This window comes from Puma concolor, chromosome E1 (assembly GCF_028749965.1).
Source record: "Puma concolor isolate L17-30 chromosome E1, mPumCon1.1.hap2, whole genome shotgun sequence".
Classification (NCBI taxonomy): Eukaryota; Metazoa; Chordata; class Mammalia; order Carnivora; family Felidae; genus Puma; species Puma concolor.
In genome coordinates, this window is record NC_141680.1 from 35,470,764 (window position 1) to 35,493,323 (window position 22,560).

A 22,560-nucleotide genomic window follows, 5' to 3' on the forward strand; every position below is an offset into this window, starting at 1 on the left:
TTAATGTCCCAAGCCGTTGATTTGAGAGACTCTTCTAAACTGGATCAGTCTCTAAAAGAAAGCTTTACTTAGATCAGCATGGATTTCTTTTGGTGCACTGTCACGGATCTCCTGAGGAGGCTGAAAGTTGGAGTATAGTTTGTTAAGCGCCTCACTTTTGTCCTTAGGAAACAATAATAAAGCAAAAGGCGAACATCCATGCTGTCTGTTTGAGCAAGCATTACAGCAAAGATCTAGATCTTGTGTTTAGTACATGAACCTGAGTAATCCTCCCAGAAGAGCCAGAATGTACTGAAATTCAGAGAGCCAGCTGACCAAGGGAGGGCTGGTCATTTGTAGGCATACTGAAATGCAAACATGAATGATTAAGAAATGAAGAATGTGTAACAGTGTCCAAGGCACTCCTGCATTCGTTTATTATTGAATCTTTATACAATACCCTGTGGAGATGAGAAATGCCTTCAAAATGGAAACATAAGTACCAGCAGAGTTAGGCATTCTTTAATGTTCTAAAGCCATGTTGACCAATGTCAGAGTCTCCGATGGTGGTAACATTCTAGTTCTTTTTGCAATCTGATCATTTGATGTAGCCTTCAATCCACCTTTTATGATTGTTACAAGGATGGATCAAATATCAGCCCCAGGGCTACATTTTTGAAAGCTCAGAACATACCATGCTCATGGACATACAAATGAATAAAATGCATCTCTGTCTCCTCATTGGCTGACTCATGAAATCCTTTATTCTTCTTCCTACTGCCCACTGCAAATCTCACCACTCATCCACTTTCTTCCTTTGATTTCACATCTTGAATCATTCTTTTTTTCTTTATTCCGTGTGGTAAGCCAACTTTGGATGTTTGCCTTGATCACAATACCATCAAATCCCCACCATGTCTGGTATTCATACTTCACAACCTGGATAAATAAGACCGTGTTGCTGACATCAGACCTTATCTCCCACTTCATCTGGGGAAAGTGATCAGACGTGAAATAGACATCCTGAGTAAGTGGCTAATACCAAGGCTATCACGCAGTGAATGCTCGGTAAAATGACAGATCACCCCACTCCTTACCCTTTGCCTTCTCTTTCACTTGTATATATCAGGTCTTGACTGCTTTTTATTCCTTTTTAAAAATTTTAAAAATTCAAACAGCATTGCCTATGAATTTACTATATCCCAGGCATTGTGCTTAGTGATGGTGATTTAGAGACAAAGGTTTTCTAATCATGTCCATCGTAACTGGGGAGAAAAGCATGTACAAAATTGCAAGATTGGAACAGAGGAGTGCCCAAGCTGCACAGGGATAGGGCATGTGACTCCAGCGTAGAGAGTAGAGGGAGGAGTGGATGAAGAGGCAGCCTGCATCTTGAAAGATAAGAATGTGCTCTCTGCATGGGCGATTGGAAAGGGTATTCTAGGCATGAAGCCATAGCAGGCAGGGTGTGTTAGTTGGAACTGCAAGGAGCTTCCTACGGCTGGGCATATGTTTGGGCACTGGGTGGCGAGGAGTGTCAAAATATCACTAAATCTATTTCCCTGCTGGTGTCTTTTCAAATACAAATCCTCTCCATTAAAAGCCCCTTAGAGAGATTTAATTTTGGTCAGTCACTTCATGAATCATCTTTTATGGGTTTGGACCCTATAATCAGGTGCTGTGCTCTGTTTGAGTACCTGATCTTAAAGCGCTTGCTTTGACTTAGGAGATGACATTAATGCATTTGTAAAACTGTGAACAGTATAGCCATGCATAGTTAAGTACGAAATGGTCTGGCATCTGACTGGCTTCGCCAGAAATCCAGAATGATGGCCTTGAATAGTAGAGAGTGACTTAATGGAGGGATTGGGATTTACATTAGGAATTAGAGAATGTGTAGGATTTGATTATGAGAAGGTCAAGAGAGAAAAGAAGAACTAAAATGTGGAATCTAAAAATTCTAACTCTTAGAACTAGAGAGTAGACAGGTGGTTGCTAGGGACTGGAGAGGGGGGGAATGGGAATAAATAAGTCACATGACACATAATTTCAGTTATGAGATGAACAACTAATTTACAGCATGGTGGTTATTAATAAACTATATTATGTACTTGAGATTTACTAAGAAAGTAATTTTTTTAAGTTTATTTATTTTTGAGAGAAAGAGAGAGAAAGAGGGAGAGAGAGAGCAAGCAGAGGAGGGACAGAGAGAAAGAGAGAGAGAGTATCCCAAGCAGGCTCCATACTGTCAGCACAGAGCCCAGTGCAGGGCTTGAACTCACAAACTGCAAGATCATGACCTGAGCCAAAATCAAGAGTCGGATGCTTAGCTGACTGAGTCATCCAGGTGCCCTCTAGGAAAGTAAATCTTAATTGTTTTCACCTCACACCCAAAAAATAACTGTGGATGTGTTAATTAACTTGGTTGTAATCATTTTACAACATATATATATATATATATATATATATATATATATATATATATATATTCACACACACACACACACACACACACACACACACACATATATATATAATCATCACATTGTACACCTTAAAAAATCACATCATAAACCTAAATGTATGTGATTTTTATTTGTCAGCCATATCTCAGTGAAGTTGGAGGGAAAGGAGGACTGAAGTAGGAATGAGCACACTCTGTTGTCGGGAGTATAGAAATGAAACAGAATGATGAGTATCCATTCATTCCACAACTTGTATTAAAAGACTAATACAACAAGCAAAAGGAAGAAATGGTATGCAAGGCAGACAGCATGGTCCTGTGCTCTCTCTTCCATCCATACATTTATGTATATACCCATTTCATAAGTAGTTATTGAGTGACTACTCTGTGCCAAGCATTGGGGACATAATGGTGGCATCAAACGAGAGCCCTAGGGTCACAAGGAAACACAAATCTAAAGAAACCTAATCCTGACCCTTGCTGTGTACTAAATTCTGTCGTGGACCTCAGATCTGGCACAGTTTCCAGTCCTGGTTTTTCCTTGTGTGCTCAGCTGTCATGCCATTTGTGATGTGGAACTGACCCTGGCTCTGGGGAATTTATTTAAGGAATTATTATAGAGACTAAGGGAGGTGGCAGTGGGAACCTGGATTAGGCTAGAGGTACCAAGGTTGGATAAGGGGCATTTCAAAGCACAGAACTCACCTAGATTTGACTGTTGATAAGATTTTGACAGAGATCTACAATCCGTGAGATACCTGCATGGTTTTTTGCCTGCTAAGAGGAAGCATGTTAATGCACAAGTCAAATAGAGAAGTTACGAGGAGAAATTCAATGTGTCTGTCCTGTAACTATATCGGTGAAGCTAAATCTAGCGTCTCGATAGAAAATACGTTGCAGACATATTGGTCAGTCCACCCTAGCACAAAATCAGAAGACCAGCAGACCATTTGTATGTCTTTGTTCCCTGTTTAGTGACTGATTCTTTTGTGTTTGGGACCCAAGACTCGGTGCTGGCATGAAGATTATGTCTCCTGATGTATCATGAAGATAACAAAGACCTGTTATTTGTGCAAATGATAAATGCCCTAAATACATGCCAAACTCCAGGCAGATTGGAACAGCTGGATGTTTCTGTGGGATTACACAAATGTGAACCCAGTGAGATGTTGTAAAAGGCTGCCCATCACTGGGAGGGCTATAGGGCTAGGCTCAGCTGATCTCCACACATCTGGGTCACAGGGCTTTCGTTGTTTGCTTACTTTTGACATTTGTATAAGGGGATGGATTTGTGCACATATACAGAGGGAGTGAGAGGGAAAAGGATGTGTTTACACATTCAAATAGGTAAAGGATGGTATATTCCAAGATATCCAGATGTTTTGCAGGATTTTAACAGTGTTTCACCAGATGTTTGAATTTGTAGGAAATTGTTGCCTGTATCAGTGACATTTTCAGAATTTCCAAAGGCTGAAGAAGATCGCCTACTTTCACTAGCTAAATGTTTTTTACCTGGTGTTCAATCCTCATGCTCCAGCAGGTTCCAGCATTACAGATCTGTACTTCTTGGAGCCAAGAGGATGCAGCTCTTATATAAATTTCAAGTAGGTCATGTGGTTTTTCAGAGGCATCAGGTTGGTCATTTTCTTCCAAGTTGAATAGGTGGAAATAATTAATGGGCTGGATTATTGACATGCATTGAGACATTCTTCTCCTTGTGGTTTCAATTACCAGCTTCAGTAGACTAATTTCAGATTTTATCTGAAGCAACAGTAATTATACCGGGCAAGAAAAATGTCCACCGAAATACGATCGGATAATGCTTAACACCATTGTTAGGCTTAAATCTTAACCCTAAGACAGACACCCAGGGCTTAATGCCTACATAAACCAGACTGTGTTTTATGCCTTCCTGTGGGCTCTCAAGAATGAGTCATCTAGAGAAAGCAATGAATTCTGAGAAAGCAAAATATTGAGGGGAAAATAATGGTGTCAGTTGAGTTCCACTGAGCTCGGTGCTGGATGTGGGATGTGGGAGTCAGACCTGGATTCGAGTCATCACCAGCTCAGCTGTGTATTAGCTAAATGTCCTCACTGAATGACTCAGTTCTGTGAGCTTCAGTTCCTCATTTATAACATGGGATAAATAATACCTAGCCCTGAGGATGACAGTTATGAATGATTTGATGTAAAGCTAGCCTCTTTCCAGTCTACCACCAGTAGCATAATCCATGACTCAGTGCATAAATGGACTGGTTGTGATGGACTTTGCTCTGTGTGTGTGTGTGTGTGTGTGTGTGTGTGTGTGTGTGTGTGTGCGTGTGTGTGTGTGTGTGTGCGTGTGTGTGTGAGATTTTAATTTTAATTTTTACTTAGATGGGCACACGTATCTAGTAAAGTGTATATTTTTTATGATCTTGATTTTACAAATGAGAGGCCTGAAGCTCAAGAGAAAATGTGTTTGGCTCAACATTAGAACATTTGGCACCAGCATTAGAAGAAAGTGTAACACAGGGATGAAAGTCAAGGCTGCAGGCCAGACAACCTGAGTCTGGAATCCTCACTTCTCCACTGTCAAGTTGGGCTGTTTGTTTATATCTTGGGCAATTTAATTAATGTCTTTGTGCCTCAGATACCTGTAAGACCTGGTAAGAAAGAGGATAATAACAAGATCTACCTCCTAGAATATTAAGTGAGCTGATGAATAGAAAATGTCTAGTGTGGTGTTCAACACATGGTAAGCACTCAGTAGATGTGACTGTTATTAGTAGAATCAGGACCTGGTTCTACTGGACCTAAATGCTATGCTATTTCCATCTCAGTGCCCTGTCTTCCAAGGAGTCAATTCTGGAGTTTGAGTATGCTTTTTGCACTTCTAGGGCTTTTTGAGGAAAGGGACAAGCACTGTCCTGTCTATCAGGTATGATTCAAATACATAACTACCTGAAGATAAGAAGATGGGTCAGATAACCTCTAATGACCTGGTGTTCCCAAGAATACTAGATCTGTGTTCCATATCTAGAGTCAGTAATCCTCGCTGGTTTCCCTGGAGCTCAGGCATTTTTTGTTCCCATAGAGGTAGCAGGGAACAAGAGTAGGCTTTTGGATCAGAAAGTCTGATCTTATAAATTACCATAAATGTTACTATACTCAAGACAATATGGCAGTGATACAGAAATAGACAAATATGTGGAACGGTCTCAAAAGTCGAGAGGCAAATGTGATCTATACCAAAACCTAATATGTAATCAAAGTAACATTCATTTTGGTGGAGAAAGAGGACTTATTTAATGAATAATGCTGGCATTATTTACTTTCTTCCTGGGAAAAATCTTAGACCACTGTCATAGCATATGCAGATTCATTTCTGATAAATTTTAAAAGTCAAAAATTGTAACGATAAAATTTTTGTTTGTTTTTAGTGTTTACTTATTTTTGGGAGAGAGAGAGTGAGTGTGAATGGGGGAGTGGCAGAAAGAGAGGGAGACACAGAATCTGAAGCAGGCTCCAGGATCCGAGCTGTCAGCACAGAGCCTGATGTGGAACTTTAACTCACAAGCCATGAGATCATGACCTGAGCCGAAGTCAGACGCTTAACCGACTGAGCCACCCAGATGCCATGATAAAAATTGTTTTTAATCATATAGAAAATATTTATATGATCCGCATTTGGAGATACAACCTTAGGTAACAGAGGAAGCTCAGAAACCTTGTAAAGAAATAGATCAATATAACCAACCATATAAAATTTAAAAATCCCTAAATAGCCCAACACTCGAAGTGAGGTTAAAAGCTAGGTAATAAGCTTGGAGAAAACATTTACTGCACATGACAAAGAGTAAGTGTTTCTACAGTTCAAATTACAACAATAATTTACATGAAAAATGTAAATAACCCAGAGGAAAATGCCTGGAGAATGTGATCAGAAGAGAAATGCACGTAGCTAATGAGCATAACATGCTCAACATCAGCAATGGTTAGGAAATGCAAATTAAATCAATGAGATTTCATTTTTCCCATTAGATGTCCATAAATAAATAAATAACATCCCATGCTATGGAGACTATGGGGAAGTGGACATACTCATGGCTGATAGCATAAATATTTACAGACACAGCCGGTATCCTTTAAAGGAACCTGGCAGCATCTGTTAAAGCAGGTGCCTACCATGACTGGACAATACTACCGTTAGGGATCTTTCCTGCTGAAATGAAAGTGTTAGTGCGAAAAGTATACAAAAGCATAGTAAAATAAGATGTAAATAACCTCAATGTCTTATGTTCAGGGAAGCCTGAGAAAAGGGAGGTGCGTCCAAACTATGAGAGTTCTGTTGCCTTACATGTGAACAAGAAGCTCTAGGAAAGACTGACATGGAAGACATTCGTGGCATATTGTTACCCTAAACAAAAAGTACTTTTACAAAGAGAACCTCTCTGAATACAGGGATATGTATTTGGGTGTGTTTATGTGAGCATAGATGCCTGGCCAGGAGTTCACACCGATTACCTCAAGGGTGTCACCGGAAGGAAGGAGAGGGAGATGATTACCCCCTCGCTTTACACACTTGTGTATCATTTCACATGCTATCACACATGCATGCTTTTGTCTGGTTGTTTGTCTGCTTTAAAGAAAGGAACTGATCTCAAATTGTAGGCACTTTACTTACTAGCCAAGTGACCTTGGAAAGTCACATAACCTCTTGAAGTCTTAACTTTGCACATCTATAAAATAATGATAAAAGTATCTCACAGAGTTGTGGGGAGGATTAGCATTAGCAAGATAAGATATGTCAGGCTCGCTGCACAGAGATTATGGTGCATGATCAGCAGATGCGGACTCCCTCTTCCTGCCTTTCTCCTCACCCTCAAGGGATATGTTTTCAGAAGTGCAAGCCAGTCCCCACGCCGGAACCAAGTGCAAATGGGCAGACGAAGATGCAATGCACACAATTAATCCAGCAACTTCCAAAAGCCAAATAAAAATGGTTTTCTTTGGAGTTAAAGCCACTGTGGATGATTCGTATCACTTGTCGGTCCCCCCATTCATCCAGACATGGAGAGTTCTGGATTCGGGGAATAATTGCACATGGCGCATTCCGGGTGTGACAGGAAGGGGCCAATCCTATGATCTAGACGGCTCCCTGTTCTGAATCCAGGGTGGGTTGTGTGGGCATCTGAAAGCTGCCTCTCCCCTGCCTCCCATTCTGCTTTTTCCATCTCCAGAATTCTGCAGGGGTGCGTCTAGTATCGGTAGCCACACACCATCCTCCCCCATCCCCTCACCCAGCTCTTTCTCCAATACTCTTTGAATGCTTATAAAAGACACATGATGCTAGACCTTTGATAAATATGTTCTCACTTAATCTTCCCAGCACCTCTGTGAAGTAACTATCACCCTCATTTTACAAATGGAGAAACTAAGACTACAGAAATTTAGCCACAGACTCAAGGTTCCATGGTGAGGATATGGCAGCTCATGATCTTTCTCCTCTGCAATACTAACCACCCCCCAAGTTGGACAAGTTAGATGACCCAGTGGCTTAACTCTCCTTGCATAATAGTTATTTAGATTCCAGTGATAGTCTGTCTTGATTGCTAGGAATGTCAAGTTTCTCTGAGGAAAAGCTTTAGACTTTTAACTAGTTATAAGATTTCTGTGGCTTGTAGCCTCTATTCGTACTTGCCGGCTGAGCTCAAATATCCCCTCTATTAGGAAGGCTTATCTGAACACTTGAGAAAAGGGTCAAGGTCAGGGTCACTTAAGCCTTAATATGGACGCACCTTAATTGCAACACTTACCATGTTTTATTATAATTATTTCTTAGTTTGCCTATTTTCCCACCATATGGGATATACTTAGGAGTGGCGCATTTTTAAAAAATCTGACTCATTGGGGATATTTCATTAATTTGAAAATGTATGCACAACCTAATGATTATGTGTTAAGTATATGTGTTACTCACAACCCCTGAAAGGTCCCCAAGTGAGAAAATGGGAAGCCCTAGTTAGACGCTCTTTATGTAGTATGAATCAGAGTCCCAGCAAAGGAAGAAGAATCCAGAAGCAAAAGAGTTATTCAAATGCTATTCCTCCTATGAAATAAATCTGAAATCAGAAAGGGGCCAAAAGCCTGCAGCAGTGGGTATTTTAAACATGCTTATTAATAATGGCTCAAAGTGGCGATTTATTACAGTTGAGAATAGGGAAAGGGACAGTAAATCAGCATTGGTGAGGAAAAGAGCAAGGGAAAGATAGGAGTTCTTATTGAAAATGTATTCATATGCTTTATAACACTGAAATAGAGACAGCTATATTGAAGTAGAAGGCTTTATTTGTAGGATTGAATTCGCCAAAGATACGTTTTATGCCGGTATTCATTTTCCCAGCTTTCATTTGCTTTCTTTTGGCCGAAAAGTTGGGGGCCTTAAGTTTATTGCTTGAAAGCAAGAAAAGATTGCCTTAGCCAAGTCTCTTCATGAAAATATTCCTTGCTTCGAGTGGTGACTTCTAAAGTGCTAGTTGGATCCCAGGAAAATGCTTTTTTATTGGCACATATGTTGAAGAGAATAGTTTTTAAAACATTCAATTAGTTCTGCCTTTGAGACAGAATTTAAACCTATCTAAAGCAGTAGGATTAAATTCACGTAAAAACCCAACTGTTGCTTGGGAACCAATCCTTTCCCCACTCAAACTACCCTAAGGATAATCAAGCTCACACGTGGCTGTATTCCAGCCCAGGCAGCAGATACGTGCTTTTAATTCATCAATCAGACCTCGGTACTCCCTGGCCTAAAAACTCTCAGTGGCTTTTTAATACATTAGAGTAAAATACAAACTCCTCACTGTGGTCAGCAGAGCTCTGGAACGTCAGTGCCTTGTCTCGACAGCCAGCCTCCTCTCCTCCAGCTTTTTTTTTTTTTTTTTTCCTCATCTGGTTCATAAGGTTTGTTAACTGGCTTCCTCTGGGTTCCTTGAACACATCAGGCTCTTCTCTGTCAACACCAGTGCCGCTTCTCTGCCTAAGACCCACTTTTCTCTGCCAGTCTTCAGAGAAGACTCTACAACTCTTCTCAGTCCTTCCAGAGAAATTATCCCTGGCCATTCTAGGTTACCTCCCTATCCATGCTTTATTCTGTAATCCATTACCATCTTAATTGTCTCTACAGCGAGGTCATCAGAAGTGCTAATGACACAGATAAACAAGATCTCCCATATTCCCCACTAGACTGGAAGACCCCTAAGAGCGTGAGCTGTTTGAGCTGTTTCTGTTAGTCGCTAACTACCCACAACTGCTAACAGTGCCTGGCCTATAATAGCAAATATTTGCTGCACGAATTCTCACTGTCAAGCCTGAAGCCTGACATGTTATAGGCTGTCAGTAAACACTTTTTTAGTGAGTTTGTCTTGTTCCCATAGGATTTAGCAAATTCACATAAGCCACATAAATTAATTCCAAGTGCCCAACTCCCTGCCCGCGACAGCATGGTCTCTGCAAATTCTGCTAAGATGAAAAATAAAAATAGGACAGATGAATGAAGGAGATGCCTAAGACTAACTTTCTAGGATTAAAAAAAAAAAAAGTCCCAGGACAAATTTTAACTCTCAATATTAGCCTTGATTCCTCTGGTTCCTTGCTCTCCTGATCTATTTCTTGTTTTGGTAAGAACTTTTTCGTTATTGTATGGGAGTTACCATGATGTGTTAATAAACTAAACTGGGGCTTTTTTGGTTCACTGGTTTTGAACGAGCAGCTGATAGGTTTTGCTTTGGGTTTTCCAAGGCTCATGTTTTAAGCAGCTGAAATCCCAGTCTTTCATAGCTCGCTGGACCCTGAGCCAAGAGACTGCTTGGGATTTGTGGTTTATGGTAACAATACAGCATTGCCATGGGGAGATGTTTTGGCAAAATTACACATGGTCATGATGCAGCAGTTAAGTGCCATCGTTTGGGCTCTGCAGAAATTAATTTGCAAAACCATCCTGGTCTGTTGTGTGTTCTAGTTTATATGTAAATTAGAAGATTGTGTGAAAAGGATGGCCCTGATGATGCCATTCAATTTCAGACCACTTGTCCATTAATTGGTTAGAGTGATTCTCACTCAGTTTTCTTTTATGTACATTTACATTATTTTCTTAATAAGGTGTACAGTCAAGCTAGAAAAAGACACAGCATTAGCCAATAAGTCATAATAACTGATGGTTTTTAAATGTGATGGAAAGTCTGCAAATTTGATTCACGGGGACAGTCATGGAAACTAAGAGAAAAAGAATTCTGTAGCGGTTCTCTAAATTTGGAAGTAGAAGCAGTGCCATAGTATCCTGCAATGCAATTCTGCTCCCAGGGGTGACATGGGGTGTTTATTAACCTGAAGGATCAATAACATGCAGGATGGTTAAGTGTCAGAATGCTGGGGATAATGGTCTGCACAAAGCCAGAGGGAGAGTTTCTGACTCTAACTCTTGAAGCCTTAGTTTACATGTCCAGCCTTGTTCTTCAGGTAAAGTGTGCAGGCTTACTCCCATGCCCCAATAAGCGTGGGATCTCCATGCCCTCCTGTCTCCAGAGCCTTCCTCCTAATGCATTTCCCTAGAACCTAGATTACACCACATTTGCAGACATTTGAGTTGATCCTTTTGGTACCTGAGTTCCCTGGACTGGTTTTGACACCTTCATTATTGTCCCAACACCAAACACTGATTCTAAGAGCATTGGCTTCTTTCATTGGACTGTAGAACCTGGCCCAGTCCAGCTGGGCCCAGGACACAACCCCTGGAGCCTCTCTTCATGAGCAGTCATCCCCATTAGATTTCCTTGGGGCCCTGCAGATGAGACCCAAGCTCATCCACTCTTTCCTGGATTGAAGCCTTTTTTTTTTCCTAACACAGTCATAGATATATGGCTTTTTTTTTTGCTTTTAACATTTATTTATTTTTGAGAGGAAGAGCAGCAGAGAGAGAGGCGGGGACAGAGGATTTGAAGCGGGCTCTGTGCTGAAAGCACAGAGCCCAATGCAGGGCTCGAACTCATGAACCATGAGATCATAACCGGAGCTGAAGTCGGACGCTTAACAGACTTCTGAGCCACCCAAGCGCTCCCCTGTATGGCTTTTTAAAAATCCTAATTTTATTTGGGATGGTTGACATTCAAAGCAGTTTGATTTGAACCTTGGCACTTGAAATGTATTTTAACTAGCAAATGGGCACTGATGTTACTTTTGATTTACCAAAAAAGAAAGGGTAGCAAAGTCTACAGTTGGCCATGGCAACAATTAACTCTGAAACTCCCTGGCTACAGTAATATGCCCTCCTATGGAGCCTGCTGGGAAGGAAGGGAGGTGGAGAAGCACCAGGAATCTTGAGACCCAGGCATTGGTCCTTACTCTGTTTCCCCCTGCCTCTCCCTTGGCTGTGTGGCCTCAGGTTGAGGACGTCACCCTCTGCTGTTTAGTCCTTGATTTCATGAACGTGTTTAGGCCAGATGATCTCTAAGGTGGCTTCTGTTTCTGAAAGACAATGAATCCATGGCTGATTTCAAGTGAGCAGTCTAGTGGGGAGCAAACGCAGGTACCCCTTCAGGAACGGAGCAGGGGTGCGTGCCTCCCAGCCTCCCAGCCTCCAAGCCATTCCTCAGTTGTCTGAGCAGGTGGTTAGAACCAGACACTTAGGCCTTGATGGTGAAGTGGGAATATAAAACCCTGAAACTGTTTGTCATAAAGAATGCCATGCCCAATAAAAGCAAAGGCAGATGTTCGCATAAAGTTTTTGTTGTTTGTGTTTTTGTGGGGGTGCTTTTGGGGTGGGAGGTTTGTTAGGAAGGCACAGCAGCACCTGCCCACACGTGCTGCCATCTATCAGCAGTCTCGCAGTCCATTTATAGGGTTGGAATTATTTTTGTTAATGATTTTCATGGGAATAGATGAAATGCACTGTGTGCTATAGCTGTAACTACATTTATTGTGCAGCTGCCTTCCAGGGGAAGCCCCCCACACATCATAGGTGGCCCGGCTGTCCAAGAGGCTCTGGTCTCACGGAGTGTTAAAAATAAAAGGGGCTGTATTCATTTCCTACTGTGGCTGTAATAAGTAATCACAACTTAGGGACTTAACACATCACAAATTTATCATCTTATAGTTCAGGGATGAGGGAGCCCCAAATGAGTCTTATGGGGTTAAAACCAGGGTCAGCATGCTGGTGGTTCCTTCTGGAGGCTCTAGGGGAAGAATCTGTTGTTTCATCAGTTCCAGCTTTTGGAAGTCACCTTAGCTCCTGTCCTCTTCCTCCATCTTCCATGCCAGTATCTTCTTTCCTCTCTGACTCTCTTTCCATCCCTAGAGCTTTTCTCTAAATCTTTGACCCTCCTGCCCCTCTCTCTTAAAAAAGATCCTTTTGATTACATTGGGCTCACCCAGACAATCAAGGATAATCATCTCAGTACCCTTAACTTAATCATTTCTGCACAGCACCATTGCCTATGGAAGGTAACATATTAGGATGTGGACATCTTTGAAGGAGGGCCATTATTCAGCCTACCACACAGACTGTAGAGACCAACCAAAGCCCAAGGGATAAATGCCTTATCTAAAGTCACACAACTGATCTGTGGCAGTGCCATGGCTATATCCCTGGAATCCCCACAGCTTCCACGTTGATGTGCATCGCTGACAAAGATAGGTGGGAGCAGGCACTGAGGGAAGCTTTATTTTCATAAGAAACTGGAAATGATTGAGGAATAAATATAGGATTTTTGGTGATTTAAAAATAGTTTAGAGAAGACTTCTGTTTATATATTTTTTAAATACATGTTTAATTCAAGAGCTTTCTTAAATATTATAATTTGGCTAGGGCATGGTACTTTCTAAAGATGTTAAGTGACTTGCAGCGATAATAGAACTTAAATAATAAGGGGAAATGAAAGTGCCAAGGAACACATACAGGCTCTTCTTTCTACTCCACCTTCTTCTCTTTTACCCCTCTTACTCTGGCCATGGCTGTCATTTTATCAGTTATAGCTGGAAAACCAGTTCAAGCTCTTTAAACTAAAGGGAATGGAACCAGCAGATATGCTCATTGAATGGGTTAAGCCAAATTAGATATTTTCCTTATTTCACAAGGAACCTCACCTTATTTTGGTATTGAAACAGGCTTCTAAGAATCTGAGGAACTTGTTTTTGGCTTTCCTCCCACTTCTGCCCAACAATGGCCTGTAACAAATAAAAGGTTCATAGAGTTTTGGATTTCGGTGGTACTAGACGTGCCATCCAGCCCAATTCTTCTCCCGAATTACGGGTCTCTTATAGACTATCTTTGGCAAGTATTTACCATACTCCTCTCTTGCCTCAATTTTCTCCATCTGTGACATGAGAAGGAATGATGGCTACCGTAAGTTAAAGGCTGAATTAAACTTGAGTTCCTGAGAGGACAGGTGCATCTGGGAGGGTCGTGACTTGGTTGTTAGGTTCATCTTCTCTAGGAATCACTCCCAAACTCCACTTCCGCTGCTTCAGGGTTCAGTGCCCTCACCTAGAGATTTATAACCCACTTGCCTCATCCTGCAGCCACCCACCACCACAGTGTGATAATTGTTCTTGTACGTAACTCCCTTCCTCTAAATTCAGCCTAACCCAGGGCTGAACATGCACCAGGAGCTTACTGTAGTGTTGATGGACGCTGCGGGTGGATGAGCGAATGATGACCATATAATCTCAAGGCCACGTAGAGATGGATCCAGAGCCTCAGTGGAAATACTGAGCTGGGGGTGGGGGTCTGGGCAGGAAAAGGCTGAAGATATAGTCTGTGATCTTCCATGACATGAAATTAGTAACTGGCTCCCCACTGCTCTGCTGACTTTCTTAAACAGAAGAAAATAACTGGAAATTGCCATAGAAATTTATTTCCGTCAATTTTTAATATGATACTGAAGAGGAGTAGACATTTCCCCTTTGGATATTTGGACTCAGTACTCCCAAGTCATTTTTCTCTTCCTATCAAGTGAATGCATTCTTGAGCTGCTGGTACATTAGGTTAGTGACACAGTGCTGGACTAAACAAAGACAGAGTCATGTTGCTGAGCTCCTGTCTGGCATTGATTGGGGTCATAAAAGTAATTCACTCCCTCAGTTTGGTTTCGACAACCCACAGAATACATAATACCTTGCATATGTCGAATGCTACTTTCTTTGAAAAGCTTTCAATACCTACTGTATAGGACAAGGTTGATTCCCACATCACTCCTGCCACACAGAAAAGTGGAGCATCAGCTCAGGAATTACTAAAACTCTGGTGTACCTCCACATGAAAAGATGATGCAGGTGGACTATGCTGTCTTCCCATTAAGGTGTTAATGCCAACTGTACTCATCCAAGAGGCCACAAGGTGAATGGATCTGACACAAAAAAATCTGAAGGTGGACCTTAGAGAAATTGACCAAGATCCAAGTCAGGAAAATACCATAGCAACACCCAGGGGTCTTTATGGGTGGGAAATATTAGGTGTCTGTCTCTGATGTCACCCTTTTTGTGCCATGGCCCTTTTGCATAGTTTCTCAAACCTTCCACCTGGACTAATCCTACAATTGTTTGTTTGTTTGTTTCTAGTTCCTTCTTTCTGGGGATTGGTGAACTCAGCTTGGAACCTTTGCTCTGTGGGTAAACGGCAGTCGCCAGTCAACATCGAGACCAGTCACATGATCTTCGACCCCTTTCTGACGCCCCTTCGCATCAATACTGGGGGCAGGAAGGTAAGCAGCCATGTTGCTTCCATTGTGAAGTTGAGGACGCCGAGAGATGCCGATTCTGAAAGCTAGTCTTACAGGTCTGCTTCTCTGTGATGGGTTTGTCTTTCCACCTAGGAGTGAAATCAAAGACCTCAGGCTTACTGCCAACAAATATAATTATGTCTAAATTGTACTTTCTCTCTCTAGCTGGTCAAACCCTCATGCTTCTCTAATTACTTTGTACCCCCTGGAGGTTGCCGGAGGCCCTATCCCTCAGTACCCCATGAAGGTCAGAAAGCAGTGTTGCTTCCCAAGCATATCACACTGGGAAAATCTCTCCTCTCAGAAACCTCTTTACTGGGGCTTCTTTTAACTTCAACAAAGTGAAAGAATAATTTGTTTAACAAAAGTAAAATCAGATACTTATCATTTTGGAAAGAAAAACAAACAAAAATCACCTTAGATGATTTATAAGAAAATCAACAATTAATCTTCTTAGGGGCATCTTGCTGGCTAAGAATCCTAACTTCTGCACAGAAATGCTGAGTTGTGCCTTGTCATTCTCATACCAGTGTCCCTTCCCCCCACCAACCTCCCCCGATGCACTCCGCCTTCAAGTGTGGAAGGGCATGATGCCCATGGGGATCTTCTCGTCGCTGGGTTCTAGCGTTTCTCTTGTGGGCTAATTTCTTTTTGGCTACCTTTTACTGTTGAGTAGATCATTGAAAGTGGAAAACACACACACACAAAAAATTGTGTTTGAAGGTGATTTAGTTATTGCGAACTCAAGAGGAATGGAAAATCGTTTGTGTCCAAGAAATTTGGATTAAAATTATGGACAACTTTGTTACTGCCGGCAGCTGATTCTCCAGGGTTTGCATTTCTTGGGCTCTGCTCTCTACATTCGCAGCCTGTTTACCTCACTTATCATGGAATCTATAAGAATTTTTGCCCCCTTCTGATGTATTGGAATATGTTTTTTCCTATTATCTGTCACCAAAACACCAACCAACCAAACAAACAAACCCAAAGTCGAATGACTTATTTAAGAGTTGTTAGTGGCTTTGACTCCAGTCACAAAGTGAGTTCTAAAGACATTGCACGTGATTGTAACTATTTCTCTATGTAGTATCTGTGTGTTATTTTAAATAGGACTTGAGAAGCATTTGTGTAGAAAAGTCCTATGTAGGTCATGTAGTTTATTGCTCTGATTCCACAAAAATTAACCTATCCAAATTCTTGGTCCATTTGGAGTTTTATTTTTACAAACTCTAAAGGGAACTTAACCTGGGTTCTACACACACCTCTCTTATTCAAGTCACGAACATGCGTAGGTCCACTGACCAGTAAAGGGCAAGTTGAACTTTTGAGTACTCAGTCTTTCTTTCCTTCTTGGGGAGGATGATGGAGGAAATAATTTGTGTCCTACACAGAGGGAGAAGCAGTAAAAATTCAGAATGAGGGGTGGGACCTGAGTTCCAGAAATTAGCTGAAAGGTAACCAGCAAGACTGAAGCCCAGAGACCATAGAGGTATAGGCCGGAGGAACAGATGGAAAAGGAAGATGGAGGCCAGATCTAGAGGCTGTGTTAAGGAGCTGGATCTTTTTCCTGAGTTATGGCAAGCGAATGAAGCATTGTTCAGTCAAGAGCACACTGGGCACGGGATGGGAAAGGTGGCGATCTAACACAGGAATGGATACATAATTCTCACTTTCTATCAGCCCATCTTAGAGGAAAATATTGATGTGAAAGAAAAAAATAATTAATTCAAGCCTGCTTCTCCCTTAAATTTATTGGGAAAGAAGAGATGGGGGAGACAGCCTAGTGTTAAAAAGCACTCATATGTTTTGGTTTGATATTTTTGTTGTTGTTGAAAGTGATATATATATTTTTTTATGTTTCCAATTCAGTAAAGTGTACCTGATCCAAATCAATTTTCAAAAGCACTGGAGTTTGGAATTTTGGAAACATTTACTTTTGACGATGTAAATATTTATATCTGGCACGATTTGTGTTGTCAGCTGTTTGAAAAGCTGAGAACTGTCTGATGGTTTCCTTTGCATTAGCAAAAGGTGGAAAACAGAATAGAGATAGTAGTAGGACCAACTGGTAATGAAATGTCTAAACTTGATAGACAATAGCTAAATCACGTTTGCAAGCTTTTTAAAGGTGGTGTTTAATGAGTTGGAGACTTATTTTGGAATGAGTATTCAAATGACTGCTGTGAATTTAGTTTTGCCTTGAAGAAATATGTATCCAATTCAAAAGGTTTAAAAGACTGGGAGGTTTTGGGCAAGGTACCACATTTTGAAGTCTGAGATCAGCTGGATATCAGCCTGTTAAGTGTATCCCAGTCATTATGTGTTTTATGTCACATTTTTATCCATGAGCATTATTCTTGCTCCTGTTTAAGTGTACCTTATGCATAATAAGCCCATGAAGTACCCTTGCTGCGATCTCTGACTTGTGTTACTGTGTTTGTTTTTTTCATGTATTTGGCCTGACATAGGGTTCAGATGATGAATTACGGCTTATCTTAGCATGAGCAAGGGCTAAGCATGACAATCAAAACATATGATGTCTTGGATACAACAGAGTATATTCATTATACTTGAACAGTGATAATTCTACTTTTTAGGTTGCTTATTTTCAATGGTAATTCTTAAGCAATGTTTGGTGGTGTTGTTTTTTTTTTCTTGAAAGAGAGTATTTGTTACCCAGTTGTTTGTATCTGACACATAGGATTCTTATGGGAAAAATTTAAAATGACTGTGCTCTTCAAACAATACTCACTTGGGGCGCCTGGGTGGCTCAGTGAGTTAAGCGTCTGACGTCAGCTCAGGTCATGATCTCACAGTCTGTGAGCTCGAGCCCCGCATCGGGCTCTGTGCTGACAGCTGAGAGCCTGGAGCCTGCTTCAGATTCTGTGTCTCCCTCTCTCTCTGCCCTCCACTGCTCATGCTCTGTCTCTCTCTGTCTCAAAAATAAATAATAACATTAAAAAAGTGTTTAAAAAAAACAATACTCACTTAAGTTTAGGTTGCATATGGACATAACAATTTTACCTTGGAATCCATCTCCCACCCTTGACCCCCATTCAACTTAATTCCCAATAGTCTAAACAGTTTTTTAAAATCTTGGAGATAATTAATCTATTCTAGATAAAGCTCCTGAGTCAACTCAAGAATCAGAGTGGGCGGGTGGAGATAATTCTTCCCTCACGATCTCAGATCGTTTAACACCCTGTATGTAGGAAATTGGATTATGATGTGTTTTAAGCTCAGTTCAAGCCTGATTGACTGTTTTAAAGATGGACACCCTTGGTAGTCAATGGGCATGTACAGATTCACATGTGGTCTTTTTCCCCACACCAAAGTGAGTGTGTAATATGTGTTTGTGTATTAATTTTCATGTGCTATTCACGTAAGTCAGCTTCTTGGTAATTTGCATGCAACAGTGTAAAGTGTGAATGTTATTCACAGCAAAATCTGAGTGGTTGGCTTGATCATTTTGGGGGTGCAGAAATTCCTCTAGATATGTGCCTGGAGTATTCTCTGACACAGGTGAGTGCTGGAGGGTTTCTGGATTAAGAGGTGGGGTTAGCCTTCATGGAAGACATGGTTTATAGTAAAAGAAGAAAACACGTATTAAAACTGAGTCAAAAATCACTTGCCGATCCTGCCATTTTAACCAAAAATTAGTTTGGGCATTTTTCCTCACCTTTTAGCTCTTTTGATAAAATGGACATCTCAGTAGTTAGTGACATGGGAATTGCTCATGATATGTTAAATGTAAAAGGTAGCATCTGAAGTCATTCACTTCATGATCCCAATTTCATTTAAAAAGTACCCATGCTATGGGGCGCCTGGATGACTCAGTCATTTAAGCGTCCGACTTCGGCTCAGGTCATGATCTCAGTTTGTGAGTTCAAGCCCCGTGTCGGGCTCTGTGCTAACAGCTCAGAGCCTGGAGCCTGCTTCAGACTCTGTGTCTCCCTCTCTCTCTGCCCTCTCCTGCTTGTGCTCTGTCTCTCAAAAATAAACAAACAAACAAACAAACAAATAAACCCATGCTATGCATAGAAAAGAGACCAGGATTAAATGAGATGTTGTTTTCTTTCTACTTTCCTGAAGCTTCTAGATTTTCTATGACAAGCTTGCATTAATTTAATAATCTGAAAAACACCTTTTTTTTTTTTTTTTTACTCATCCTTTCAGTTTAGGCAAAGATATACTTACAGTTGGCAAATATGGTAGTTGGAATAATGCCCTCTCCTAAAGATATGCATCTCCTGACCCCCAGAACTTGTACATATGTTATCTTACATGGCACAAGGTATCTTGAAGGTGTGATTAAATTAAGCATCTTAAAATGGGAAGTTCATCTGATATCATCCAGATAGACCCATTGGAATCACAGGGTCCTTATAAGGAAAAGACAGAGAGGCAGGAGAATCCAAGGCACAGAAGGGGATGTGACAAAGGAAGCAGAGGTCAGAGTGATGTGCTGCCATGAGCCAGAGAATCTGGGCAGCCTCTAGAAGCTTGAAAAGGGCAAAGAAACAGATTCTTCCCTATAGTCTCCAGAAGGAACACAGCCCTGCTAAAACCTGGATTTTAGCCCAGCAAAACTGATTTTTTACCTCTGACTTCCAGAATGTAAGATGACCCAGAATATAAGGCAGGATTAGTTGCTAGCCCATGCCACCCACTGGGATGGGTCTGAGCACTAAAGACCTCAGCTGCACTTCTCCCCACCCCCACTTATGCCAGGCTCCCTCTAGGGAGAAATCAGAGACCAAGACAAGACTGTTGACTCAGTCTGCATAAGCCAGCCTCCAGGCCACAGAGCAAGGTGAAGGCAGATTGGAAGGGGCAAACAGATAACATCCAACACAAGGCTATACATTTTATCTGTGTGACCATTTCCAAATTTCCCATTAAATGAATATAAGGTAATAAAACTCATCATTACCTATCAAATTAGGTATAAATGTCTCGGCCTGGCATTCACAGTCCTTGTAAGATGGCCCCAGATCTCCCCTCCAGAGCCTTATTCCTCATGCATGTTATGTCTATGTTTTGTTCTCAGTGAGATTGTAATACTTTTTTTTTTTTTAATTGACTGTATCTCACCTTCCCCTGTGCTTTGGACACAACATAACCCTTCACCTGATGTACCTCTGTACCTTAGCAATCCCCATCCCTACCTTTTTATTATTCAACCTCTCTGGTACCAGTGTTACCTCCTCCATGATACTCCTCTTGATCTCTTTAGTGGATGGTGAAATCTCTCATCATTTGACTTCTTGAGTAACTTGCTTGTATTTCTTTTAGGACCTAACCTTGGCCTATAGTATATTAGCTTTACTTGCCTTGTCTCCCTGTCTTCAATTAAGGGCTCCTCATGATAAATGTGCTTTCATATTTTCATTTTGTATCTGTGGGGTTATCTGTGACAGTGCTGGTTGATTTGAACTGAACCGAGATTATCTTTGATTACCAAACAAATGGTTTATGTGGACTTAGTTAAAAGTTGCCTTGACTCAAGGCAGGAAAAATATGAGCAAGTCCCATGATGAAGAGTAACCTTGCTATCAACAGAATCTGTCATTAGAAACTAATTTTCAGTTATAGTACTTTTCCTGAAATATGTTGAGAAAAACAATGACTGTGGATTGGTTTGGTGCGTAAACTCTTATCACTTCTCTATTTTTAAATTTCTCCATGAACCTGATAGGAAAATATAGTTGACCACAATTAATCATTGCAGTTCATGGCATGTCTACATTTGCTACACTAAGAAACCTTTTATGAGTGAGGCATTTATGTTCCTTCAAGGACTTTGAGATATATTAGGGGAGAAAATACAGATATACAGAAGTTAAATCATAGTAAGTGATTTAAATAACTATTTGAGATAATAGTGGAAGAGATACTAAGGCAGCAGTGAAATGATTAATTAGCAAATCAATCATTTTGACATTCATATTTAATGGTGGTAAGAAGTTGGGTTGGCCAAACCAGACTTTATGGAGGTGCTAGAATGTGAGCTAGCATGGAAAGATAGGTAGAATGAAATACTGTTTGCAGAAGGGTCTTTAAATGTTAAATGTTCTGGCTCCACGTGTGAAAGATTACAGAAATATAAGGATAGATCCATTTTGCCATCTAAATGTGTTACAGTGGTGCTGGTTTTTATTGGATAACTGATATTAAACTTTCATAGGTAAGTATTCCTTCCCATTTGGAACTCATTAGCTATCTTTAAGTACCATGGGTCTTTTTATACTGAAGCTCTGGTGTGAAAATGATACACATAATTTCACATAGGCTTGTGGGATAGAGCAGATCTGTAAGAGCTGGTGAAGAAGTGAATGTAATTCTTACTCATTTGTATTTTGTGGTTTGATAAATTTCTTTACTTGCCACATTGATAATATCCTTTCTCAGAAGGAGGCAATAAAGGGTCTCTTTATTTGGATCTAAAGCAGCTTGGTGGTATGGAATGGACAATAAAATTCTAGAAGAAAGTGGGTGTATTATCTTAGAAAATACGGTAGCTAATATAAAAAAAAAAAAAGCTAATAACTGTTGTCAGACATAGATCCTAAACCTTCAAAAGGTGAATTTTTGTAATATAGTTAGAATAGATGGGATCTCTTTGCCTCACGGAAGGTAACTCTAGAGGATTGAGAAGCTCTTAACAATGAAATTATGGTAATAAAATTACAAATGATGATACCAAATAAAGGAAGTTGTAGTGACTAAAGATACTGGTGTGGTGGTTCAGGGAGTTTTGCCAAAAATATGTGTTAAAATGGCATGTAAAAGATGTAAGAGAAAGGGCTTATAGTCACATAGGGGGACAAAAGTGGAAGGAATCTTTGAAAATGGTTTAAGGGAGAATAAGGCCCAGAATGAGTGTAGGATTGCAGAGCAGGAAGTTTTTTTTTTTTTTTTTTAAACGTTTATTTATTTTTGGGACAGAGAGAGACAGAGCATGAACGGGGGAGGGGCAGAGAGAGAGGGAGACACAGAATCGGAAACAGGCTCCGAGCCATCAGCCCAGAGCCTGACGCGGGGCTCGAACTCACGGACCGCGAGATCGTGACCTGGCTGAAGTCGGACGCTTAACCGACTGCGCCACCCAGGCGCCCAGCAGGAAGGTTTTTTAAAGTTACAGTTAGAGGAAGCAAGGACATTAACACAATGTTGACCTTGGGGCACCTGGGTGACTTGGTTAGGCATCCAAACTCTTGATTTTGGCTCAGGTCATGATTTCACGGTTCATGAGTTCCAGTCCTGAGACAGGCTCCATGCTGACAGAACAGAGCCTGCTTGGGATTCTCTCCGCCCCCCCTCCCCTGAACTCACTCTCTCTCTCTCAAAAATAAATAAACTTAA

General features: G+C 40.9%; 1 protein-coding gene across 2 annotated transcripts in view; it reads left to right on the top strand.

Moving 5' to 3' along the window:
* Window positions 1-22,560, top strand: part of CA10 (carbonic anhydrase 10 (inactive)) — a 489,815-nt gene that overhangs the window by 190,325 nt on the left and 276,930 nt on the right. For both annotated transcript variants that reach the window (XM_086686946.1, XM_086686947.1), the window contains exon 4: window positions 15,035-15,177. In XM_086686946.1, coding sequence (XP_086543072.1) covers window positions 15,035-15,177 — 143 coding nt within the window. The remainder of the gene's footprint in view (window positions 1-15,034; window positions 15,178-22,560) is intronic.